Genomic DNA, 22,553 nt, shown 5'->3' with positions numbered 1-22,553 from the left:
TAGATTCCAGGTCTGGAGCAAGGGAAGTACAAGGAAACACAGAACATCACCTAGCACACAAACTGATGGGGACATAACAGAAGGCAACAGAAGCCAGCTTGAAAGGAACTCCACTGGCAATGTGGGACAACGTACATACCAGAAAGAATGATGGCAACTGATAAAACACTGGAACGGAAATCGAGGAGCCTACAGTAACACTAAAATGGGGGTTGGGAGAGTAGGGAAGGAAAGCCGGTCTTTTTTCTTCCTAATGTTTATTTCCAAAGAGAGAGAGCGAACGAGCCAGGGAGGAGCAGAGAAAGAGGGAGAGAGAGAATCCCAAGCAGGCTCCTGCTATCAGTGCAGAGCCCGGCGTGGGGCTTGATCTCACAAACTGCGAGATCACGACCTGAGCTGAGATCAAGGCAGTCGTTTAACCGCCTGAGCCACCAGGCGCCCCGACTGTCTTTGACAGATGTAATACACAGCAGGACCGTCTTAGAGAAACGCCTTGCTGCAGCCACCGACGTCAATCCTGATTAAAGGATCACGACCACAACTCACGGAAAATAGGGTACCCGCAGGATAAGCGACAGGTCACTCACTGACCGGACCCTCCCAACGGGGAAAGCTGCCAGGCGCTGACGTAACCAAGTCCTCAATCTCAGCACTGACCCCGGGCGCAGCCCCAGTGCCCCTCCCACACCATGTCCCTGGTGTGGCAGTCTGAGTGTGACGGGGAGGAAACCGCCTGACCCACCCAGAGTGTGGACGTTCTACACAACAGCCGGGGCACGCAGCCCACTGATGTGTCATCGCGTGGAGGGCGGCTCTGCCACGAAGGGGACGGAACTAAATTGGAGACGTGACCTCTGGCCAGTCTCGGACTTGGGTGCGGGCGGCAGCTGGAACAGAGCTGCTGAGAAGCCCAGGGAAACAGGAACGTGACTGTGCTATCGGCTGGTGGTGCCCCGTCAACCCCGCATTTCTCCATTGTGGCAATGGCACTGCGGTGATGGCTGTGCATCCTGCTTTGTAGGAAATTTAATTGGATCGGTTTTAGGAGAAAAGAGTCAGGTGGTCCACAACTTGCTTTCAAACAGTTCAAGGGGAAAAAGTACAGATACAGAAATTCTAAAATGGAGGAGAAATCCCATCTGTGAATTTACAGACCGAATGACATGATGGAGTCTGGGGTTTGCTCCAGAATAACCAGGGAAAAGAAGAGAGGACACAGATGGGAAGACCAGTCCCCAGCTGAGGCACAGAGATGCACTGTGCAGGTCACCGCACTTCTGGAAAGCCTGAAGTTCTGACCGTAAGTTTGAAATGAAGTCCCGATTTTCAGGGTGCCTGCTGGCTCAGTCAGTTAAGCATCCGACTCCCGATTTCCGCTCCGGTCGTGATCTCACAGTCTGTGAGTTCCAGCCCCACATCGGACTCTGCACTGACAGCTCAGAGACTGCTTAAGCTTCTGTCTCCCTCTCTCTCTGCCCCTCCCCTGCTCACTCTCTTTCTCTTTCTCTCTCTCTCAGAATAAATAAACTTAAAAAAATAATAAATAAAATTAAATTAAATTAAAATAAAATAAAAATAATAAAATAAAATAAAATAAAATAAAATAAAATAGGGGCACCTGGGTGGCTCAATCAGTTAACATCCACCTTTGGCTCAGGTCATGATCTCACAGCTTGTGAGTTGGAACCCCGCGTCAGGCTCTGTGCTGACAGCTCAGAGCCTGGAGCTGCTTCTGATTCTGTGTCTCCCTCTCTCTCTGCCCCTCCCCTGCTCACTCTCTTTCTCTCTCTCAGAATAAACTTAAAAAAAATAATAATAAAATAAAAAATAAAATTAAATTAAATTAAATTAAATTAAAAAATAAAATAAAATAAAATAAAATAAAATAAAATAAAATAAAATAAAATAAAATAAAATAAAAAAATAAAATAAAATAAAATAGGGGCGCCTGGGTGGCTCAGTCAGTTAAGCGTCCGACTTTGGCTCAGGTCATGATCTCAGTCTATGAGTTCGAGCCCTGCGTCGGGCTCTGTGCTGACAGCTCAGAGCCTGGAGCCTGCTTCCAATTCTGTGTCTCCCTCTCCCTCTGCCCCTCCCTGCTCATGCTCTGTCTCTCTTGCTCTTAAAAATAAATAAATATTTTAAAAAATAATAAAGCAAATAAAATAAAATAAATGAAGTACCGGTTTCCACTTCAATTACTCTAACTCCTCCACGTCTTTGAAGCACAGTAACCCTGGACTTGTATTGCTTGTGTTATCGCAGTAAATGGGTCGAGGGTGCAGGATGCCCTGCTGTGCACACAAACTCTCCAACTGTCACCTTTTCCGCGGGTGGCGCACTGACCTGTATTACTTGCATTTTTAGCAGCCTCCAAGGCGTCTGAGGGAACACCATCTGAAAAACTAAGACCACGTGTGCAGTAAGTATCGCTAGCAAGGAACTTCCGGAGACAGACAGCACAGGGCACTTTCTTACTTAACCCAGGGAGAGGGATCTCTGCAAGGACAGAGCACAGCTACGGATGCACAGGTGTTATCCACGAGGTGCTTTCCTGTTCGCAAAAAAAAATCCTACCATCTAACCCCCCCCCCCACCCCCCTGCAGTTCTGATTTCCAGCCCTGGCCAAAGCGTCTTAGTTTACACTTCTCCAGTTCCTTTCCCCCAAACTCTGCGGCCCACCCTCAAACCAACCCCGCGAGCCAACCAGCATCCCGCTACAGCTTGGTCGGCCGCTAAGGGGGTCAAAGGAGAGCTGCCTTACCGGGTTTCTGGGACACGGTGCCCTCAGTGGCTCTGTAAGCCGGCCACAGAACGTCTCCACAAACAATGGAACTTCCCCAAAATGGGTGCGACAGGTGTCAGAGACGTCTGGACACAGCTCCCTTACCAAAATCAAACCACATCAAACACCACACCAGACCTTCAGAACAAGCCACATAACAAAACTCTTCACTTGAACACCAGGGGGCGTGCGACGTGAGGAAGGCGGCCAGGACTTCACCTGGGAGGCACGAAGGCCTAGAGAGCAAAACACCTTCCCATAAAAGGTGTCCCAGGATCAGTATTTGAGACACTTCCCACGCGTGAAGCAAGTTTTCATGGGCTCAAATACAGGGGGGAAAAGGAGCTATCAGCCAGAGCTGCCGCTGGTGCTCACGGACGGGCAGCCTGGCTCGTGTTCATCAACCAAAACAGAAATCCCAACAAAGTCCGTCTTGGCTTACCTGTTATCTGCCATCTGAAGGCTCTGACCTCCTAGGAATTGAAAAAGAGTTGTAACAATTAACATCAAATATTCACAGAGAACTTTCCGCCAGTGTGCCCATCGGAGCGGCCGTCTGTGGGGGCGAGGGTCTACCAGGAGGGAACTTTCTGGGCCGATGGAAATGTTGTAGATCGTGAATGGGGTGTTGGTTTCTTAGGTTTCTTAGACACATACACTTGTCAAACTCATCAAATCATACACTAAGGACCTGTCAATTTCAGCGTATGCACATTTTACTCACAAAAAAATGTCTTTTCGGTGCTACAATGACCAGACTTCAGGGTAAGAGCGATCAATCCTCGTTTGCCTTTTCTCTATAATAAGCTTTAACAACAAGGACGTGTGTTGATGCTAAGCCAATTATTCTGGAACCAGTCAAAGCATTTACTGGTGTTTACACTGTCTCACACGCTCCGAATCACAGGATGATTTTTAAACTTTGTTCTGTATGTTCCCTTACTCCCATGCCAAAGATGGCACTGTCTGTGTAAAAGCACGATGTAACATTCTCAGTCCAATCCCACTCTCAGAAGACACACATGAAAAGGGTTATCTTCAAATCAGTTGAATTTCTACCTCTAAATATTAAAGTTAGGTTCCAGGACGTTTATGCCTCAAAAAGAACTCAATAAAACTTCAAAACCCTATCTAAATGCACAGCTAAAGAGAGGTGGTGTCGTTCCTTAATCTCAGACACGGTAAACACACTTCGGAGCCTCTCCCTCTCCCTCCTCCCCATACTCTCCCCCGCCTCTTCCTCCTCCCCCTCCCTCCGAACCAGGGCAGCAACCTGTCAACGGCCCGGGCCCGTCGACGTCTTATTCTCAGGCACTAGAGCAAAGCCCGAGCCCCTCAGTCACAATGTTTCAAACAAAACAGCACTGAACACTTTGTACTGAAGAAAAATAGCCGGAATTTATGATCTGCAAGAGTTTTGTATTGAACTCAACTGCGTTTTCTTAGGTGATTTTATTTTGCAGATGCAAAGCAGAAGGAAGAGAATTCAACAGGTGCGGCAGGGGCTGGCCACAACGGCCCTCCGCCTCACAGCCCCCACATCAGTGACTTTTAAAGACCTTTCCTGGTCCCCGCCACCTTCTGTGGAGTCCAGTCACTCCACACAAATGTGAATCCCTGCCCTTCCTAGCCGCCCACTGCGACCCTGATTCCCAGCCCCGCCCCCCTGCAGCTCGCTACATCCCCGAGCTTCCGTTCCGGGAGCGCAGACCTCGGGACAGGGGAGACGGCAAAGTGACAGCTGATGCCAGACCCTAAGAGCTGAGGCGCCCGCCTAGCAGGTGCCAGCTGTGGAGTCCTGACGGCTCTCCCTACAACACGCCTTCGCTAACGTCTGTCCGAACGCGGTCGTCTGTGTGGCTGCCCGGGGCCCCCGTTGTTTATTTCCACGCCAACAGCAGGATTTCTGGGTTGAACAGTACGAACGGACGCCCGCACCTCCTGCCAACCTCGCTCCCCGTGGGCACCCACCGCCGCGTGGCTCCACCGTGTGGCGGTGTCTCTGCTAGCACCCTGGAGACCACACACGTGCTGAGGGCCGGGAGGGGCCTGCTCTCCAGAAGCAGCGGCACCGCCAGCCCAGTGGACGGGCTCCAGCCCTGACCCCGAGTCGGTAGCTGCCCATCAAACCACACACCTGGTGCCAACACCTCGTATAGTGGCGAGGGCCCCACGGCGACAGGCACTTCCCTACAGTTTACACCCGACACCAACTCTGCCAGGGAGCGAACACCCCTGGCGGGTAGGGGACGACACTGAGGCTGGGAAGGCGAACCGCCTGACCGAGGTCCCCCGGCTGGGACGATGCGGACTCGGGTCAACCTAAAAGAAAGGAGACAAGCTGAGGCAAGTTCCAAAACCAGAAAGAGAGCCTCCTGGGGAAAAGCGGAGGAACTGTAATTCGAGAGCTAGGGGTGAGGCCGCCGGAGGTCTAGGGCGCCCGCTTTTACGGGCAGAGGACACAGAGGAAAAGCGAGTCGGGAGCCATGCAGCAAGCGGGATGGCTAAAGACGGGGAGAGATTCCTGGTGGACACTCACTGGGGGGAGACCACTTCCACGTTCTGGAAATCAAGCGTTTGTAGGAAGTCAGCCTGACGGTCCTCGGGTCCGCTTTCCTGAGGGCGCATGTGTGAGACTCCCCACCTGACACCTTCGCTCCCATCGAAGGATACAATCCTGCCGGCGTCCCCGTGATCGGCCTCTGCCACAGAAGGCAGCGCCGGTCAACTGGTCTGTACGGGGTCTTGTTCAGAGCTGTCCTTAGCTGTGAGTGGACGGAGCCCGTCAGAACCCAGGAAGACTGTCCCCGGATGTTTGTCCTCACGGGAGGGACGCGGCCAGAGGGCGTCAGGCCACACGTGAACAAAAAAGTCACGAAATGGGGGATCTCGGCCACGTTCCTCCCAGTGGAGCTTCAGGCTAAGTCTTGGGAAGGAAGAGAACTCTAGTTTGTACACACGTCTAGGAGGCAGGCCCCTGCCTGATATGAGGCAGCACAAACTTCAGCGAGAGGGTTAAACCCAGGGCCCAAAGTCCAATTATGGCTACTGGCTGGAAAAACTCCTCAGCCGGTTTCCCTCGCTGCCTGTGATTTAGGAAGCTGAAAACGTCCGAGGTCTCTAGGGCCTGGCTTATTCCAGTTCACAGTTTGATATTACATTTCATTATTATTTTTTTTTATTTAAAAAAAAAATTTTTTTTAAACGTTTATTTATTTTTGAGACAGAGAGAGAGACAGAGCATGAACGGGGGAGGGCCAGGGAGAGAGGGAGACACAGACCCGAAGCAGACTCCAGGCTCCGAGCTGTCAGCACAGAGCCCGACGCGGGGCTTGAACTCACGGGCCGCGAGATCGTGACCTGAGCCGAAGTCGGACGCTTCACCGACTGAGCCACCCAGGCGCCCCTACATTTCATTATTTTTAGTTCTTCAGTTATTCCCCCCATTTGTTAACATACAAACAGCATTCTTCCCCAAACAGGGCACCGGTTCCTCCCTGCTACTACGGGAGACGGCTCAGGACTACCTTCTGCGACTGTCTGTCTGGGTCCGTTGATGTTCAAAGCCCTCAGAGGAGCAGTACAGCTAGAACCACAGACTCGGAGTTGCCTTTGTAAGCTCTGCTACTCCCACCGAGGGAAAGGCTCAGGCAAAGGCATATCCAAATGCCTCTCTCTCCACTGTTGGGCTATTCGTGGGCAACCACCCGAAACTGTATCCGTCCCTGTTATCGTGTGCTCTTTCAAGACAGTAGGGGAGAGAGAGAGAAAAAAGACAGGAGAAAGAACCCAGATTGGATATGGGAGTGGCGGGCGGAAGGGTGTTCCCGCCTTCGGCATCAGGAACGCGGGCAATGACACCACAGCATCCTTTCCGGGAGGAGTGTGGAATAGATGTTTCTGCCACATAGAAAAACATAACTAGTGTTTTCTCAAGACAGGGCCTCAGGTGGACCCTTTTGCTAGATTAGTTTTTTTCCCCAGAATGAGAGAGACCTCGTGATTAAAAACATACTCACTCACACTAACAGGTGACAACTGGTTAGCACCGCAGAGACGGTTATAGGAATGTCTTAAGCTTCCAATATACGTGGGTTACCAGGTGAGTATGACGGCTGCAAGGGAGGTTGTGACGGAGGTCTGGGGATCTCCCAGGGAGAAGGCATGCTGAATGAAGTTCCCACCAGAAGGAGACCAGTCAGCTTCCCATTCCCAGTGCCCTTATCATTTTCGACACCCCACCAGACACGCTGATAGAGAAGACCTTGGAGTCTTCTAGATTCCAGTGGGGAATGTACTCCCAGTCTTCTGGGTCACGCACCACTGCAGAGTTACAAGTCTACTGGGAGGCGGCCTCAAGTTTTGCCAGTCCCGTTACTGTTTGCGAAATAGAGAAAAGACCTTGGGTAAACGCACGGACTTGAGTGAAGGGTATCCCTTTACGGGTGAGGAGCACCGAACGGAATGCCGTAACGGCTGGTGCCAATTTGCCAGAAGGGAGAATACGTACAGCCCCGAAAGTACCAGAAGAAAACCCCGTATCTCTGCTAGAAAGCTCTTGCCATCCTTCTAAGGAAAACGGCCAGACCACCCATTCAGGTTTATCACCAGTGTTAACTCCGGTGCAAATCCAACCATCAGAGGGTTGGTGGGATCAAAGAGTTTTTGTAAGGTGAGAAACAAGGAACGTGTTACAGGCAAAGGAGGGGGCGGCGAGTAGGCCGGCGAAAGGACAACTACAACTTGAAGCAGGATCCGGTCGCTGAATGATACCGAATACCGTCAAAGGGGAGGCTCCACAGGCCGGGCCCGAGCGTCTGGGGTAGGTGGTCTTCTTCCAGTGTCATGTGCTTCAGTCCTCGAAAATTTTCAGCCTTAAGTCACCAGATGGGGTGCAGGTCCACTCACGCTCTTTTAGATGGCACGTGTGACCCCGGGAGTCTGTCTCCTGGAACCTGGTGGCACAGGGGTTCGTCAGTACCCCCTGGTACGCGCCTTTCCAATGAGGCTGGAGTGAGTCTTCACGGAGATGCTGTTTCTAGCAGATGAATTCGCCTGGCTGTACAGTGTGATGTCTTTTGTCTCTAGGGAGCTTGCTGTGGAAAGATCGTCCTACCACAAACACGACGATTCTCGGTGGATTTAATTAGACCCTTACAAAACTAACATATGTGCCCTTTCTTTAGCTGTGGGTCAAAAGCAGCAGCAGCTAAATACATGGTCTGTCCTGTGATTATTTCAAAAGGTGAGAGTTTATGAATACTGGACGGAGCAGATCTGAGATTTAGAAGACCCGGGAGCAGTACTTTGGGCCAAGGTATTTGGAGGCTCCAACTAAGTTAGCAACCCGGATCGTTATTCTTCCGTACGTTGGACCAGTCCCGAAGTCTGAGGATAAACACAGCGAAAATGATGTAGAATTGGCCAGATGGCACAGACTTGTCCAAGTACTTGCCAAGCGAAGTGGGTCCCCGGGCCACCACGGTGCTCCCCAAGCGGGAACGATGTTTGGCAAAAGGACTTGAGCCACTTTAGCCACAGAAGAGGCAGTCGTTTTTCCACGTGGAAATGCTTCAATCCAACGTGAAGAGACGGGAACTACCGTCAGAAAATGTCTGTGTCCGCGAGGTGGGGCGAACGTGTGAAATTCACCTCCCAGGGCTCGCATGGTCCAGCGGGAGAACTACAACTTCCCGGGGCGGTGCAAGCAGGCTCCCCTGGGCTATACTCAGGGTCGGGTGGAAGCAAGACAGCACTTTTTATGGCCCTGCTGCTGTTGCCTACCAATACGGACCCACAGAAGTTACCATCTCTCAGGGAACCAGTGGCTTAACTCAGGCACAGGGGGCAAAAAGGAACACTTCAGACTTTCTGGCAGGATCAGCTTATTACCGGGTCCAAACCAGAGTCCCTTTTCTTTGTGGTACCAGCAGCCTTTAGATTTCCAACCCCGCTTTTCTCCCTTTCGGAGGCCGGCCGTTGGACTCCCTGCCTCACACCTGAGGTCCCCGCTGGGGGGTCGTCTTCTGTGCCACGACAGAGGTTTGGTCAGCGGAGCTCATGAGGGTGGCATTTCTCACAGGGGTATCGGTGAGGCAGATTCCTCTGGCTTCCAGGGGATCAGACTTGCGACACGTAGCAACAGCCAGAGCCGCTGGTGGCATTACGGCGGCCAACAGGTTTTGGACAGAAGAGCCATTCTTGTTTGTAATTTTACATCCCAGTTAGTTAGCGTCTAGTGCAATGATGATTTCAGGAGGAGAGTCCAGCGATTCATCCCCTACGTATAACACTCAGTGCTCATCCCAGCAAGTATCGTCCTTAACGCCCCTTGCCCGTTTGGCCCATCCCCCCAACCGCAACGCCTCCAGCAACCCTCAGTTTGTTCTCTATACGAAGAGTTTCTTTTGTTTTGTCCCTTTTTATTTTTTTTTAATCTTTTTATTTTTATTTTTTTAATTCCTGGGAAGCTTTGAGGGGGTGGGAGAAGTAGGGGCAGAGGTGGGGATAGCTGGGGACAGGAGCAGCCACTGTGGCTCTCTTGCTTTCTCCATGTGCTCAGTGTCCCCAGACAATATCCCACTGGGCACTGGGGCCTTCCTTCTCCTCCCTGAAGCCCTCTCCAACTCCTGAAAGGGCCAGGAAAACAGTGGCTGGGACAGTAGCTCTTTTAAGCAAGACTGAGATTATCAGCAGACTCCCCTGCTATCTCCTACGATATGCAAGGTAGGCATACTGAGCGGTGGTTAAGAACTGCTATACTTTAAGATGGGGCCTGTTCTGTCCCCTTTTAATGTTATTTTTGTTTCCTTTCCCCTATGGTCATCTGTTTTGTACCTTAAATTCCACATATGAGTGAAGTCACAGGACACCTGTCATTCTCTGACTAATTTCACTTACCGTAACACCCTTTAGTTCCATCCACATTGTTGCCCATGGCAGGATTTCATTCTTTCTGATTACCGAGTAATAATACTCCATTGTATATATATATATACACCACATCTTCTTTATCCATTCATCCGTCGATGGACATTTGGGCTCTTTCCATCCTTTGGCTGTTGTCGGTAGCGTGGCTATAAACACTGGGGTGCATGTGCCCCTTAGAAAGAGCACACCTGTATCCCGTGGATAAATGCCTAGTAGTGCAATTGCTGGGTCGTAGGGTAGTTCTATTTCTAGTTTTTTGAGGAACCTCCACACTGTTTTCCAGAGTGGCTGCACCAGTTTGCGTTCCCACCAACAATGCAAACGAGATCCTCTTTCTCCGCATCCTCGCCAACATCTGTTGTTGCCTGAGTAGTTGGTGTTAGCCATTCTGACAGGTGTGAGGTGGTATCCTGTCATGGTTTTGATCTGTGTTTCCCTGATGATGAGTGACATGGAGCATTTTTTCATGTATCGGTTGGCCATCTGGAGGTCTTCTTTGGAGAAGTGTCTGTTCGTGTCTTTTGCCCATTTCTTCACCGGAATAAGAGCCATTCTTTACCTCCACTGGAAGTGAGGAAGCCCTGTTGTTTCCCTACCGTTCCAAGGTCATGGGCCACCCCAAAGGCATGTTGGATGTCAGTATCCATGTTTGCTGTCTTGCTTTCGGCTATAATGCATGCTCAAGCGAAGGCATGTGATTCAGCCTGTTTAGCTCCAGAAGCCAAAGGCAGAGGTGCAGACTTACCAACCTCAAAATTGTTATCACGTGCCCCACACAGAAGCGCCATCACACACCCAGCACAGGATACAGCATGTTCACAGCTTAGGTAAGAGCCATCAGTTAGCCGGGAAAGATCAATGTTTGTCAAAGGGGCTTCCTGGAACACCTCACAAGGGGTCACCAGCTGATCCGTCCAAGTCAGAGAGTCATGGGGAATTTCATCAGGGGAGGAGGGAGAAGGGAAAGCAGGGTTGAGATGGTTCCAGTGAGCAAGAGTGACACGAGGGGCGGTTAGTAAGAGGGTCTCACAGGAGGGAAGAGCTCGCTGCAAGGCACTGAGCGTGGTATGAACCCAAGGGAGCCTCAACAGCCCTGAAGCATAAAGAGTGGAGGAAGACGCCGACTCCCTCTGCAGTAGCCTTTAGTATGAATGGTGGCAGCAGAGCTCTGAGGCCGTGGGGACGTCCTCAGGCAGTGGATCGAACTGTTGGTTACAGGAGCCTAGGAGTCTGGGACAACTCCGCATTTTTGGTAAGTAGTCTAAGGGTATCCCCTTCCTTCTCATATACAAAAAGGAAAAAGGGCAGCTGGTAATTTGGGTGTCCAAGTGTAGGTGGACTTACCAGCTTCCTTCAAAAGCCTAAAGAAGTCACTTTGGTCATCCCAAACAATGGGATCAGGTTTGGTGTTCTCGAGTGTGGCATAAAGGGGCCATTAAGAAGTCTGGAATCCAGGCGCGCCTGGGTGGCTCAGTTGGTTAAGTGTGTGACTTCAGCTCAGGTCACGACCTCAGGGTTCATGAGTTTGAGCCCCACATTGGGCTCTCTACCGTCAGCTTCAAATCCTTTGTCTCTCCCTCTGTCTCCACCCCACCCTCACTCTCTCTTTCTCAAAAATAATAAACCTTAAACAAGAAAAAAGAAGTCTGGAATCCAATGGCAACCAACAGTGTACGGACCAGAGACAACAGGGTGAAGGGATTAGTGTTTACTGCCTTAACATGCCAGGCCAATCTCCATCCTTGGCCAGAGGGGTATTTTATGGGTAAAATAGGGATATTACAAGCACTAGTACAAAGGATAACGAATTCTTATAATCTGTGATAAGCCTTATACCCTGATAAGGCCTCTTATTTTTATTAATGTTTATTTTTGAGAGAGAGAATGCACGAGCAGGGGAGGGGCAGAGAGAGAGGGAGATACAGAATTCGAAGTAGGATCCAGGCTCTGAACTGTCAGCACAGAGCCCGACGCAGGCCTCAAACCCACGAACTGCAAGATCATGACCTGAGCCGAAGTCAGATGCTTAACCGACTGAGCTACCCCAGGTGCTCCAGGCCTCTTATTATTTATAGGATGTTGATTTATTCTTGGAAGAAGTTTTGAGAGGTCAATCTGGATTATTAAAGGGAGGAGCATTATGAATTCTGCCTCTGTGTGTTGAGGGCTTTGCCCGAAGAGTGGGGGTACCAGGGGATGTAGACCAAAGTTTGGTCGTCTTTGGTTTGTAGACTGCAATAAAGAACGCTGAGAGTTTCCCGAGTACTGGATTTGACCTCACGGCACATTTCCGCTTTGGGAAAGGAACAAAAAAGGCAATGTGTATCTCCAGGAAAGCTCATCCTAGATCAATGTACGGGAGCTAAATCACTGAGAAGAAGTGGTTGGTTGTCTGCAAAGGTCCCAGACGAAAGGATACGGGCTAAGAAACAGGAACGTATGGTACTTCATCTGAGAGCCCCGCGGTCGGAACATACGTATCATCTAAAGAAGGGACACTTTAATTTGGGGTTGAGCACTGACAGGGTGGTTACTGTGTTAATTGATACAGTGAGAAAATTGGTCCCCAATCTGGAAAGCAGTCTTCCCATCCTATTTAGTCTCCCTCCCACAAGGCTGGGGAATAATCCCCATGTGTCCTCAGAGTCCCATCACTGGGGTGGCTCTGGCCATTGCTCCTCGGGGGGCTGCAACTGTTTGGATTTCAATTTAGAGCAACCCTTTTTCCAGTGGGCAGACTGTCTGCAATGCTAACGTGACCCTGCAGGTCACACCCGCTGTGGAGCCTCCATGCCTGTCCCATACCGGCTGTTTTGATCAACAGTGTTAAGTCCTTCCTTAGTCCCATTTACAAACATGGACTCAGAGCTCATCTGGGTGGACTCCACATCTATGGGAAGCTTGGAATTTTCTTGAAAACAACTTGGAGTCACGGACAGTCACGTAACAGTCATGGACGGATTCAGCTGGCTTCTGGGTGCATGCCTGAATCTGAGTCTAGTCCACGGGCTAGCCCTACAGATGACTTCGTGTAGCCTCATGGTCATACACCACAAGCTTGGTCATGTGAAAGGGCTGGCGGCTGGTCTAGTTTAAACTCTAGAGACTGTTCAGGGGGTTTCCAACTAGCAGCATTCATCCAGCGCTGGGCTTGACCTTCTCCAAGAGGCATGTCAACTAACGGACAGAGACCACAGCCCAGATTGGTGAATTCCACAAATCTACAAAGATCCTCAGTTACCTTGGGAAAGACCTTAATTATAGCCCTAAGCTCAGCTTTTTATCCATGGGGTACAGGAAATTTGGGGTGGTTTAACAGCATCCTCACAAAGTCAGTTTTGAAAGGAAAGGTTTTGATGGGTTAGGATGGTGAGGTTTCAGTGACAGGAAAGAAAGTTCAGATAGAGGGGCAGGGTGATGAGGCAAAGAGGGATGTGTAAGGAGGTGGGGCAGTGGGGGGGGGGGTGTAGGAGGGAACCTTGGCCAGCACCAAGAAAGAAGCCTCTAACACTTTATTTTTATCCACCTTTAGTTGTTTATTTGCTTCAGTCACTTTGGAAACAATATTTTGTAAAGGTGCAATTTTAGAATTCTGAACACGTTTAGAAACCTTCAGATACCAACGAAAATAACTATCCCACTTGAACGGTTTTAATTTTCTAACTCGGCTGGGAGAAAAACAAGTCTGAAGAGATGAAAGGTTTCCCAGAATGGCCGTCAGGGCTCCAAGTTACCTTTCTTAGCAAGACTGGTCCATATTGTCAACACCGGGTATGAGGAAGGACCATCATCTTTTAATGAAAAACTGGCCAGGGTTCCTGAAAGGGGGCCACTCTTAGACCATTTAGATGACTGGGATCCCATGATCAGATTAAGAACAAGAGTACGACAAATCCTGAACAAAGTCTGAGAGTTCAACCAAAACAAGGGAGCCTGATATTGGGGAAGACTCACCAAACGGAAAGTTATGGTGACTCCGTAGAAGCAAAGAGCACAAAAGGCTCAAATGTGAGTACCTCGCTCGATCCCAGGAGTCACAGTGCCCCCGCAGCTGGCACCTTCAGATCCCACTTCTGACACCATGCAAGGTGAACCTAAAAGAGAGGAGGACAAGCTCAAGACACCAGACACTGAGTGTATTCGGGAATAGCAAAGGAGCTGCAATTTGGGACACGCAGACCGCAGCGAGCTACAGAGGGGTCCACTAAAGGTTTAGGGCAGGCTGCTTTCGTGGGCAGAGTACAAAAGGGGACATTTGAGAGATTCTTGGCAGACACTCATTAGTTGTTGAATGAGTTTTGATCTTCTGTAAATCAAGAGTTTATGGGAAATCAGTCTGTCTTTAAGTCTGATTTTTCTGAGACCATGTATGTGAGATTCTCCATTTCATTTCCTTTGGTTCTTAGATTAAAATCTTTGCACGTTTGAAACTGAGACCCTGGTGAACTTTCCCTACCACCACTGACCACTTCACTTCCTGCTGCCATTTCCACCTGCGCAGCTCAAGATCACTGTTGCTCCTGCTGGAAGAGTGGCCAATCAACAGCTAGCTCAGAGTCAGTCAGAATCGGCGGTGCAGCAGCATTCCCGAGAAACACGCAGTCCAGAAATGGGAAAATAAAAACACTCCTCGATGATGCTCACTATGTGGCCCCGGGGCCCTAAACAGCGTCCAGCACGAGACGTGACTGTGGAGTGATTATATGCCTTCTTGAGAACACAGGCCAAAGAGCTTCATACGCCACTCCAAATTAACGGATTCCTGGGATACAATGATCCACTTTATTTTCAATTATGTGAGGCCATGTGCTATTTAATACTATTTTTGGTGACACGATGACAAAGCAGTTATGTTAAACCCGACACAACACTTGTGCATGCACGCGCACGCGCGCGCACACACACACGGCTAAATCAAGGACAGAATAACAAAAAGATGAGTTTAAACAATAGGAAAGAAACTATTTTGAGAACTAAACAACAATAAAGCCAGAACTCAACATCTAGAACGAAGACACACAATAACCTGGTTCTGAACCCTAATCTCTACTGTCTCCTAGCTGTGTAAGTTCAGTTTCGACACCCACAGCCTAGACAGTGCTGACTGAGAGGCTGTCGAGAGGACAAAATTCTGTGCATGTGCAACACTCAGTGTGTGACCCATTAAGGTCTCCCTCGGCGTTTACAACTGCAACGTGCTTACAGATCACTCTATTGCTTGACTGGAAACCAACAAATCAAGTTATTCTCAACATTTTCCCCTTCACATAAGAAAAAATAATCTAGAGTTGGTGACATAAACGAACTAGAGTTCCACTTGTCAGTCTTCATTGCCATAAATGATTTACTTTTGTTTAGCAATCCCAACTAGTTAAAATACAAAGTCATGGGATGCCTGCGTGGCTCAGTCGGTTAAGTGTCCGACTTCGGATCAGGTCATGATCTCACAGTTCGTGGGTTCAAGCTCCACACTGGGTTCTATACTGACAGCCTGGAGCCTGCTTCGGATTCCGTGTATCCCACTCTCTGTCCCTTCCCCTGCATGTGCCCTGTCTCTCTCCCTCAAAAACAAATAAACTTAAAACAAAAATGCTTATTAAAAAAAAAAAAATACAAAGTCACAAGGACTACCAAATTTGCAGGTTTGAGAAATATTCATTTGTTTTAAATGTTGGTACGCTTAGCTTAACATCAAAATCACGGTCTCAAGCCTCATTTGGAGAACCTTCAACCTCATTTGAAGGTTCTCCTAAGTCTATAAGGCAATCATATTAAAATACAAATGGGTCCCCAGGCAAAAGAATATTCTAAAATTTCAAAAAAATACAGCAGTTCAGATCTAGGGCTAAAAACTTTAACTGAGTCTAAGATTCTAAATTTGGATTGGCATGCAAATTTCTATGACTATACAAATAATGCTTTGCTTTTATGTATGTAAGATACCTCACAACCCTATTAACGGATTTTTACCCCAAACAAAAAAATTGTTTTCGCGGGGAAAAAATTCTTAGTTTTTGTGGCAAATTATCCACTATAACTAAATTCCTGTTTTTTTTAAAAAAATTTTAACAGGGATGTATTGTTCGGCCCCCTCTCAATTATTCTTTATTTCTCATTAGAATGAGAACTCATAGTATGAAGGAAAGTGGGCTTTTTTTTTTTAATGTTTATTTTTAATCACCTATTTTGAGAGAGAGGGTGGAGCAGAGAGACAGGGAGAGAGAGAATTCCAATCAGGCTCCGCGGTGTTAGTGCAGAGACCAACACGAGGCTCAGTCCCAAGAACAGACATCATGACTTGGGCTGATATCAAGAGTTGGACACTTAACTGGCTGAGCCACCCAGGCGCCCCAAATTCCTAATTTTAAAACACTCAGTCTATAGCTAGAGTAATCATATAACTTCAAAGGGGGTCACTTTTGAGAGACAAAGGAGTAAACTGGGGAATACGGTCACCCTTCACATAACCAAAATTTCTATACGTAATCGATCTTAAACCAAGTCAAAGATCCTCAGTGTCTTCCCATGAAATAACTGAATGACGAAAATTAAGGCAAATGGACCAAATGCTTCTGTCAGACTTCAGAATTTCATTCTAGCCTATAATTCTTATTAATCTCACAGTTCACATAAGCGTGAGGGATGGTGATCCTACCCTGTCAACCTAAGATGGAGTCCAATCAGCCCCAAGGTCCAAGTCCAGGTCCTCCAGAGTACCAGATCATGTTCTGGCTTGAGACTCCATCAGAAAGGACAAAGGAACCGTCTCTCCAAGAAGGAGTCAGGATACCCCCGCAACAAATCCCTAGGTCTCCACCCCCTAAGCCCTGGCATAGTCCGGACCTCATTTATGTTGCCCTGATTTTTTTAATCCAGTCTGTCATTACATTCCTCACCATCAGAAGGTAACGGTGTTGGATTCAATACGCAAGCAGGTAAACTGAAAACATGCCTGAAGTAAACAACCAAATTAACTTCTGTAAGGTTCCCAACTAATAGAAAACATCCTTGTTAACTTAACATATCCTGCACTTATGCTTGTAGTCTTAGCCAAAGAGAAAGAGAGAGAGACAGAGAGAGAGAGACAGAGAGAGGGACAGAGAGAAAGGTGTGCCCAAGTCCTAAACTCATAAAGGTAGTCTTGAAATTGGGTTCAAACTGATTTCTTTTTTTTTTTTTTTTAATATTTTTATTTATTTTTGGGGGACAGAGAGAGACAGAGCATAAACGGGGAAGGGGCAGAGAGAGAGGGAGACACAGAATCGGAAACAGGCTCCAGGCTCTGAGCCATCAGCCCAGAGCCCGACGCGGGGCTCAAACTCACGGACCGTGAGATCGTGACCTGGCTGAAGTCGGACGTTTAACCGACTGCGCCACCCAGGCGCCCCAAGTTCAAACTGATTTCAATCATACATAATGATTGATAATCTAATATATATGTTCTTCCTTTCCCTTTGGGCGTTTATAAAGTCTTTTATTTTTATTTATTAAATTTATTTTTGCCAGACAAAAAGAGACAAAGCGTGAGCAGGGAAGGGGCAGAGAGAGAGACAGAAACACAGAATCTGAAGCAGGCTCCAGGCTCCAAGCTGTCAGCATGGAGCCCAACGCCAGGCTCGAACGCGTGAACCACAAGATCATGTCCTGAGCCCAAGTCGGACGCTTAACCGACTGAGCCACCCAGGCATCCCTATAAAACCTTTTAATTACAAAAGCGTCTGTATAGGTTTACTGATGAACTAAGATTGGCAAACAGTTAATTACTGCAGCTGTGGGTTAGATATGGGGGTCATTATGTTTGCAGGTGTTTGAGACTTTTTCTTTTCTTTTCTTTTCTTTTCTTTAAGAATGGAGAAACCATGCACGCTTGTCTTTCCACTGAACAAGGTCCAGGAGGGCAGGGACCCGTCTACTTGCTCGATACGGCAGTCCCCGGAGCCAGCGGCCAAGCAGTCTCCGCTTCACTCACTCACCGCCGTGCCACCCGTGCACGCAGCACGGCATCCGGGACTCGGAGCAGAGTCTGAAGACGCAGGAAGTGATGTCTGCTGATGAGACCTAACTGCCACCAGACAACAGTGGACCATCTCTCCAAAAACTTGCTAGAAAACAAGCCCTCGGTTTTCCAGAAAAGAGTAAAGAACTCAGTTCCTTTCCTTGACCAAACACTCTATTTTTACTCAGGGCGAAGTGGTTCTTTGTTACCACAGCTCCACTTTCCTCTTCTGCTCTCTCTTCTCTGTAATTCATCGGCATAGGATTGAACGAGGCAAACGTTTCAAAGTTTCCCTTAATCCAGCATCTGGAAGTCTCGTCACTTGGTACGGTCCTCCCTCTTCACCCCACCGAAAAGTCACAAGCACCCAAGTCCCTGCTCCTTTCCTACTTTTCCTCTCAAGAGCACCTACCACCCCCTAAGTTGCTTATCTGTCTCCCACTACAGACACGCATGAAGGCAAGGCCCCTCTGTTTTGGTCAGTGTGGTAGCCCAGCACCCGGGACTGTGTTTAGCACCGAGAAGAGGCTCACGAATGAATGGATGGATACAAGGCACCGAAAGCTACTTTCCTACACACACAGTGTTTTATTTTATGTTTTAATGTTTATTTATTTTTGAGAGAGAGCAGGGGAGGGGCAGAGAGAGGGGACAGAGGATCTGTGCTGACAGCAGAGAGCCTGGTGCGGGGCTTGAACTCACCAACTGTGTGATCACAAGCCGAGCCGAGATCGGACGCTTAGCTGACTGAGCCACCTGGGCGCCCCAATGCACGCAAACGTTTTAATGTTTACGGCGGCATTCTTATAACCTTGGTACGTAACTGTTTGAGGGGTACAGCCGATCTCTTTACCGCATGACTCGTTAAAATCGCCTCATCATGTCTGAAACAGGCTTTCTGGATAATATGAAAACGCACAGCACATTAAAAAAAAAAAAGTCACGAACCCAGAACGGAGGCACATTTAGTTGCAACAGCTGACAGGATATACTGGTAAGCGGAGATTTAAGGCTCCACAGTGAGTGGTCAAGATCAAAAGGTGTAGGTCACAAACTGATTTCTTGTACAAGTTTTCTTACTAAAGAACACCCCTCCTGTTACTAACCACTCATGAAATTTAAAATCAATCCAACGGCAAAGCAAAGCAGCCCCACCTTCTCTGAAGAGGGCAAGGGAGAAACCCAATGGCTGTCAAATGAAAACAAACCTATGTCATCACCATCTACTTAAAAGTCTCCCAGCAGCTGATCTCGACGTTCTTCACTACCCACCGATCAGGGTCTCGCCAGGGAGGTCAACCCCACCCCCGCCCCCCAATTCCAGTCTGTGGGAGGCAAGAACCGTCAAACCAGGAGACGTGGCCCAAAGTCAGCGAAGGCCGGATGCCGACGACCTGCCCTGCCGCGGGGATTCTGCACCGACCGCCTCTCTACCACCTCCCTCCCGGTGGCGGAACAGCCAAGCGAGGGAAGCGCCCGCCTGTGGCTCCTCTCCCACCTAAAGTAAGCAATTCCAGACCAAACTCCCCACAAGCTCCTCACTGCCGCCCCCGGACTCAGATCTGGGCCACAGCTAGTGTCGGTTCTGAGCAGTACGGTTTCACACGGCTGACAGCTCCTAGGCCTTTGGGAATTTAAATCACCCTCCTGCCCACAGACACGCCACTATTGTTCCAAAACACAGCGAAAACATTTAGGTTCTCCGACGAAAGTTTTGGCAGTTCAACATAAGCTTATTAAAGTTCTGGGGTTTTTGTTGTGTGTTCTTATTTTTGAGAAAGAGAGAGAGAGAGAGAGGGAGAGGGAGGGAGAGGGAGAGAGGAAGGGAGAGAGAGGAAGAGAGAGAGAGGGAGGGAGGGAGGGAGGGAGAGGGAGGGAGGGAGAGAGGGGGAGGGAGGGAAGAGAGAGAGGGAGGGAGAGGGAGGGAGAGAGAGAGAGAGAGAGAGAGAGGGAGGGAGGGAGGGAGAGAGAGGGAGGGAGGAAGAGAGAGAGAGAGAGAGAGAGGGAGGGAGGGAGAGAGGGAGGGAGGGAGAGAGAGGGGGAGAGAGAGAGAGGGAGAGGGAGAGGGAGAGGAAGAGGGAGAGAGGGAGAGGGAGAGGGAGAGGGGGGGAGAGAGAGAGAGAGAGAGAGAGAGAGAGAGAGAGAGAGAGACGGACGCACTTAAGCAGGCTCCATGCCCAGCAAGGAGCCTGGAAAAAACGTGGGGTTCGATCTCACAAATCGTGAGATCATGATCTGAGCCGAAATCAGGAGTCGAATACTTAACCAACTGGGCCACCCAGGCGCCCCAGAAAACAGTTTTAAAACATTTAAGAACTGTGGACAATGAACAGAAAGAAAAAAAAAATCTGAAAGTAAGTAATTCTGAACTCTATTAAGCCACTTACACACTTACATTTGAGGTCACCTCTTCCTGATACTAGAAGACTGTCGACCACTCAAAATTAGAAAAATATTGACGATCTCGATCCCTCCACTGGCTCGTCAGAGCTGCACACGGGAAACTGATCTGCTCTCAGCATCAAGAGGCTGTTAAAACCCTGACACACTAACTGAAATACTGTAATTAAAGACTGAAGCACAAGTTCACAGGCTGTAATGTGTTGATGAACACACCCCAACTCTAGCCCTTCATCTCTATAAAACTATGAGCTACCTCCTATAGATAAAAACCTCCAAACTCAAAATACCAGAGTCTGGTAATCTAAACGGCCTGCTCACAAAAATAAGAAACGCCCTTACGTACTTAGAAGACAATAACCCTAAAGCATAAGTAGTCTCTCCACAATTCAGTCTGCTGACATCATCCAAACAAAAATGATTAAAGTAGCTATTCCAAAGAATCGGATCTCTCCAACCAGCATCCGATATTCCTTTTGAAAAATAATGCGACATTCGCAAATGTGTTTAGAGGTTACTTTATGATACAGAGACACAGATAATCACACACACGTCCTGAATCAGTATCACTGGTAAACCAGGGGAAAAAAGGTGCAAATGATACATGTCATAACAGGTATTTAAGACAGCACCACGCTGCTGAAGTAACCCGTTTTAGATAAAGATACCTTCAGAACGATTATTTTCATCACACCAGCAAAAGAGGACTTAAAACCCTAAATCCTAGGCCTGAATGTCCCTAAGTAAATCTGGGAAGGTTACAATCCCCATACCTACATTATCCATGAAACGAGATCCTTTCCTCACCACAAGCTTGCAACAAAGTAACTTTTGCAACAGTATCTCTACCGACCAGAAAGGTCTTACTTACCTTCCATGGATCCTTTGAATGGAAGAAACAGGATAATTAACCTCAAAAGAGGAAAAAAAAAAAAATTCCTTATCCCCAAACAAGTAAAAAAGCAACTAGTAAATTGAGAAAATTCACGTTCTGAGGTTTCTTCCCCCCCCCCCCCCCCCCCCCCGCGGCAACGCCACCTTTGCAAGTGAAGCCGCCAGACAACGTCCCACTGCACCCCCGGAACAGACGCCCCTGGAGCGGCCCCCTGGCCTCCGTCCGCTTCACTTGGCACCTGCAGACTATTTACTGCACCGGCCATCACTAACGGCAGCCTGAAACACCGCGCAGACTCTAGCCGGGGAAGCACTGGGCAATCGTCAGGACCCCAGAATTCTCGCTGGAAACCGGCAACCAGCTCAAACCCTCGGCAACGAGACTGCAGCCGGGCGCACGCGATCACCAACACCCAAGGCCTCCTTACAACTTCTCCAACCGCCTCCGGGAGCGGCAACGGCGCGTCGAGTCAAGCTGTCACCTCGGACGGGCCGCTGGATCCGACCTCCTAGGGCCTGGAGTTCCCCCGGCAGCTCCCCGGCAGCACAGCAGCACCCACCTCCCGACCCAGCGGATTATCAGGCGATGAGTCAACACGTGCAACGAGGTCAGAGGCGTCCCCGCTGTGTAGCAACAGCCATCGCTAGTCACCTAGAGGCAGCGGCACCACTGCGGGAAGCCGGCGACTCAAAGACGACTTTCTAACTTTCACGTGCGACCGCCTGCACCTTCCGCGCCGCGCACACCCGCAGCCACACTAAGCAGGGGCTGCCGGGGCCGGTGGAGCGGGCCGGCGAGGACCCCCGCCCCGCAGATGGCCCGCGACCTCGCGCTGCCCTCTGGCGCGGACGGCGGACCTGCGGACCGGGGGGACGTGCGGGCGCCGGCGTCTTATCGCCGGCACGGACACAGCGCGTTCCGAAAGGGAGCCCCGCGCAGTCGGGCAAAGACGCACAGACGCAGGAAGAGAGGCTCGGAACTTTGCCGTCCGCTGGGGACGTGTCCCGTCCCCGTCCCCGTCCCCGTCCCGAAGGGCGACTTCCCGCAGCCGCAGGCACTCCCGGCCCCGCCAAAGACACCACCCCGCCGGGCGGCCCGCGCCCCGAAAACAAAGGGGCCCCGCGGAAGCGCGCCCGCCGCTCCCCTCGGGGTCACCGCACGGGCCGCGCGGGAACAAAGCGCCTCCTGACCTTCAGGGCCGCGCCGGGGCGGGTCACCCGCGTCCGCCCGCTCCCCGCCGCCGCCCGCCCGGCCTCCCCGCCCTCCCCGCCGCCGCCGCCGCCCGCCCCGGCCTTCCCGCCGCCCCGGCCGCCGCCCCGCCCCTGCCGCCGCCGCCAGTCCACACGGCGGCCCCGGACCTCGCCCTGCCGTCCCGGCCCCCAGCGGTCGTGGCCCCGGCCACCCTCCGGCCGCCCCGGCGCGCCGTTACCCGGCCGAGCGCCTCGCGTCTGCTTCTCACGCCTCCTGCGGCTGCGGCAGTGGCGGCGGCGGTGGCCTCGCTCGCTCCAGGGGCTGCGCCGCCGTGGCCGCCAACAACACCGCCTCC

The 22,553-nt window shown here is 50.1% G+C and overlaps 1 protein-coding gene across 3 annotated transcripts in view; it reads right to left on the bottom strand.

The window, feature by feature from the left end:
* The window catches only part of NAP1L4 (nucleosome assembly protein 1 like 4), a 47,720-nt gene extending 25,167 nt beyond the window's left edge, over window positions 1–22,553 (bottom strand). For 2 of the 3 annotated variants that reach the window (XM_043581995.1, XM_043581997.1), the window contains exons 1-4: window positions 22,437–22,553; window positions 13,671–13,810; window positions 3,229–3,259; window positions 2,347–2,405 (exon numbers count right to left, since the gene is read on the bottom strand). In XM_043581995.1, coding sequence (XP_043437930.1) covers window positions 2,347–2,405; window positions 3,229–3,242 — 73 coding nt within the window. In that variant the 5' untranslated portion in view covers window positions 3,243–3,259; window positions 13,671–13,810; window positions 22,437–22,553. The remainder of the gene's footprint in view (window positions 1–2,346; window positions 2,406–3,228; window positions 3,260–13,670; window positions 13,811–22,436) is intronic. The other variant, XM_043581996.1, reaches the window with a different exon arrangement.

The sequence above is a fragment of the Prionailurus bengalensis genome, chromosome D1 (assembly GCF_016509475.1).
Source record: "Prionailurus bengalensis isolate Pbe53 chromosome D1, Fcat_Pben_1.1_paternal_pri, whole genome shotgun sequence".
Classification (NCBI taxonomy): domain Eukaryota; kingdom Metazoa; phylum Chordata; class Mammalia; order Carnivora; family Felidae; genus Prionailurus; species Prionailurus bengalensis.
Note: the sequence above shows the minus strand (reverse complement) of the source record. Positions and strands in the feature narration are given on the sequence as shown.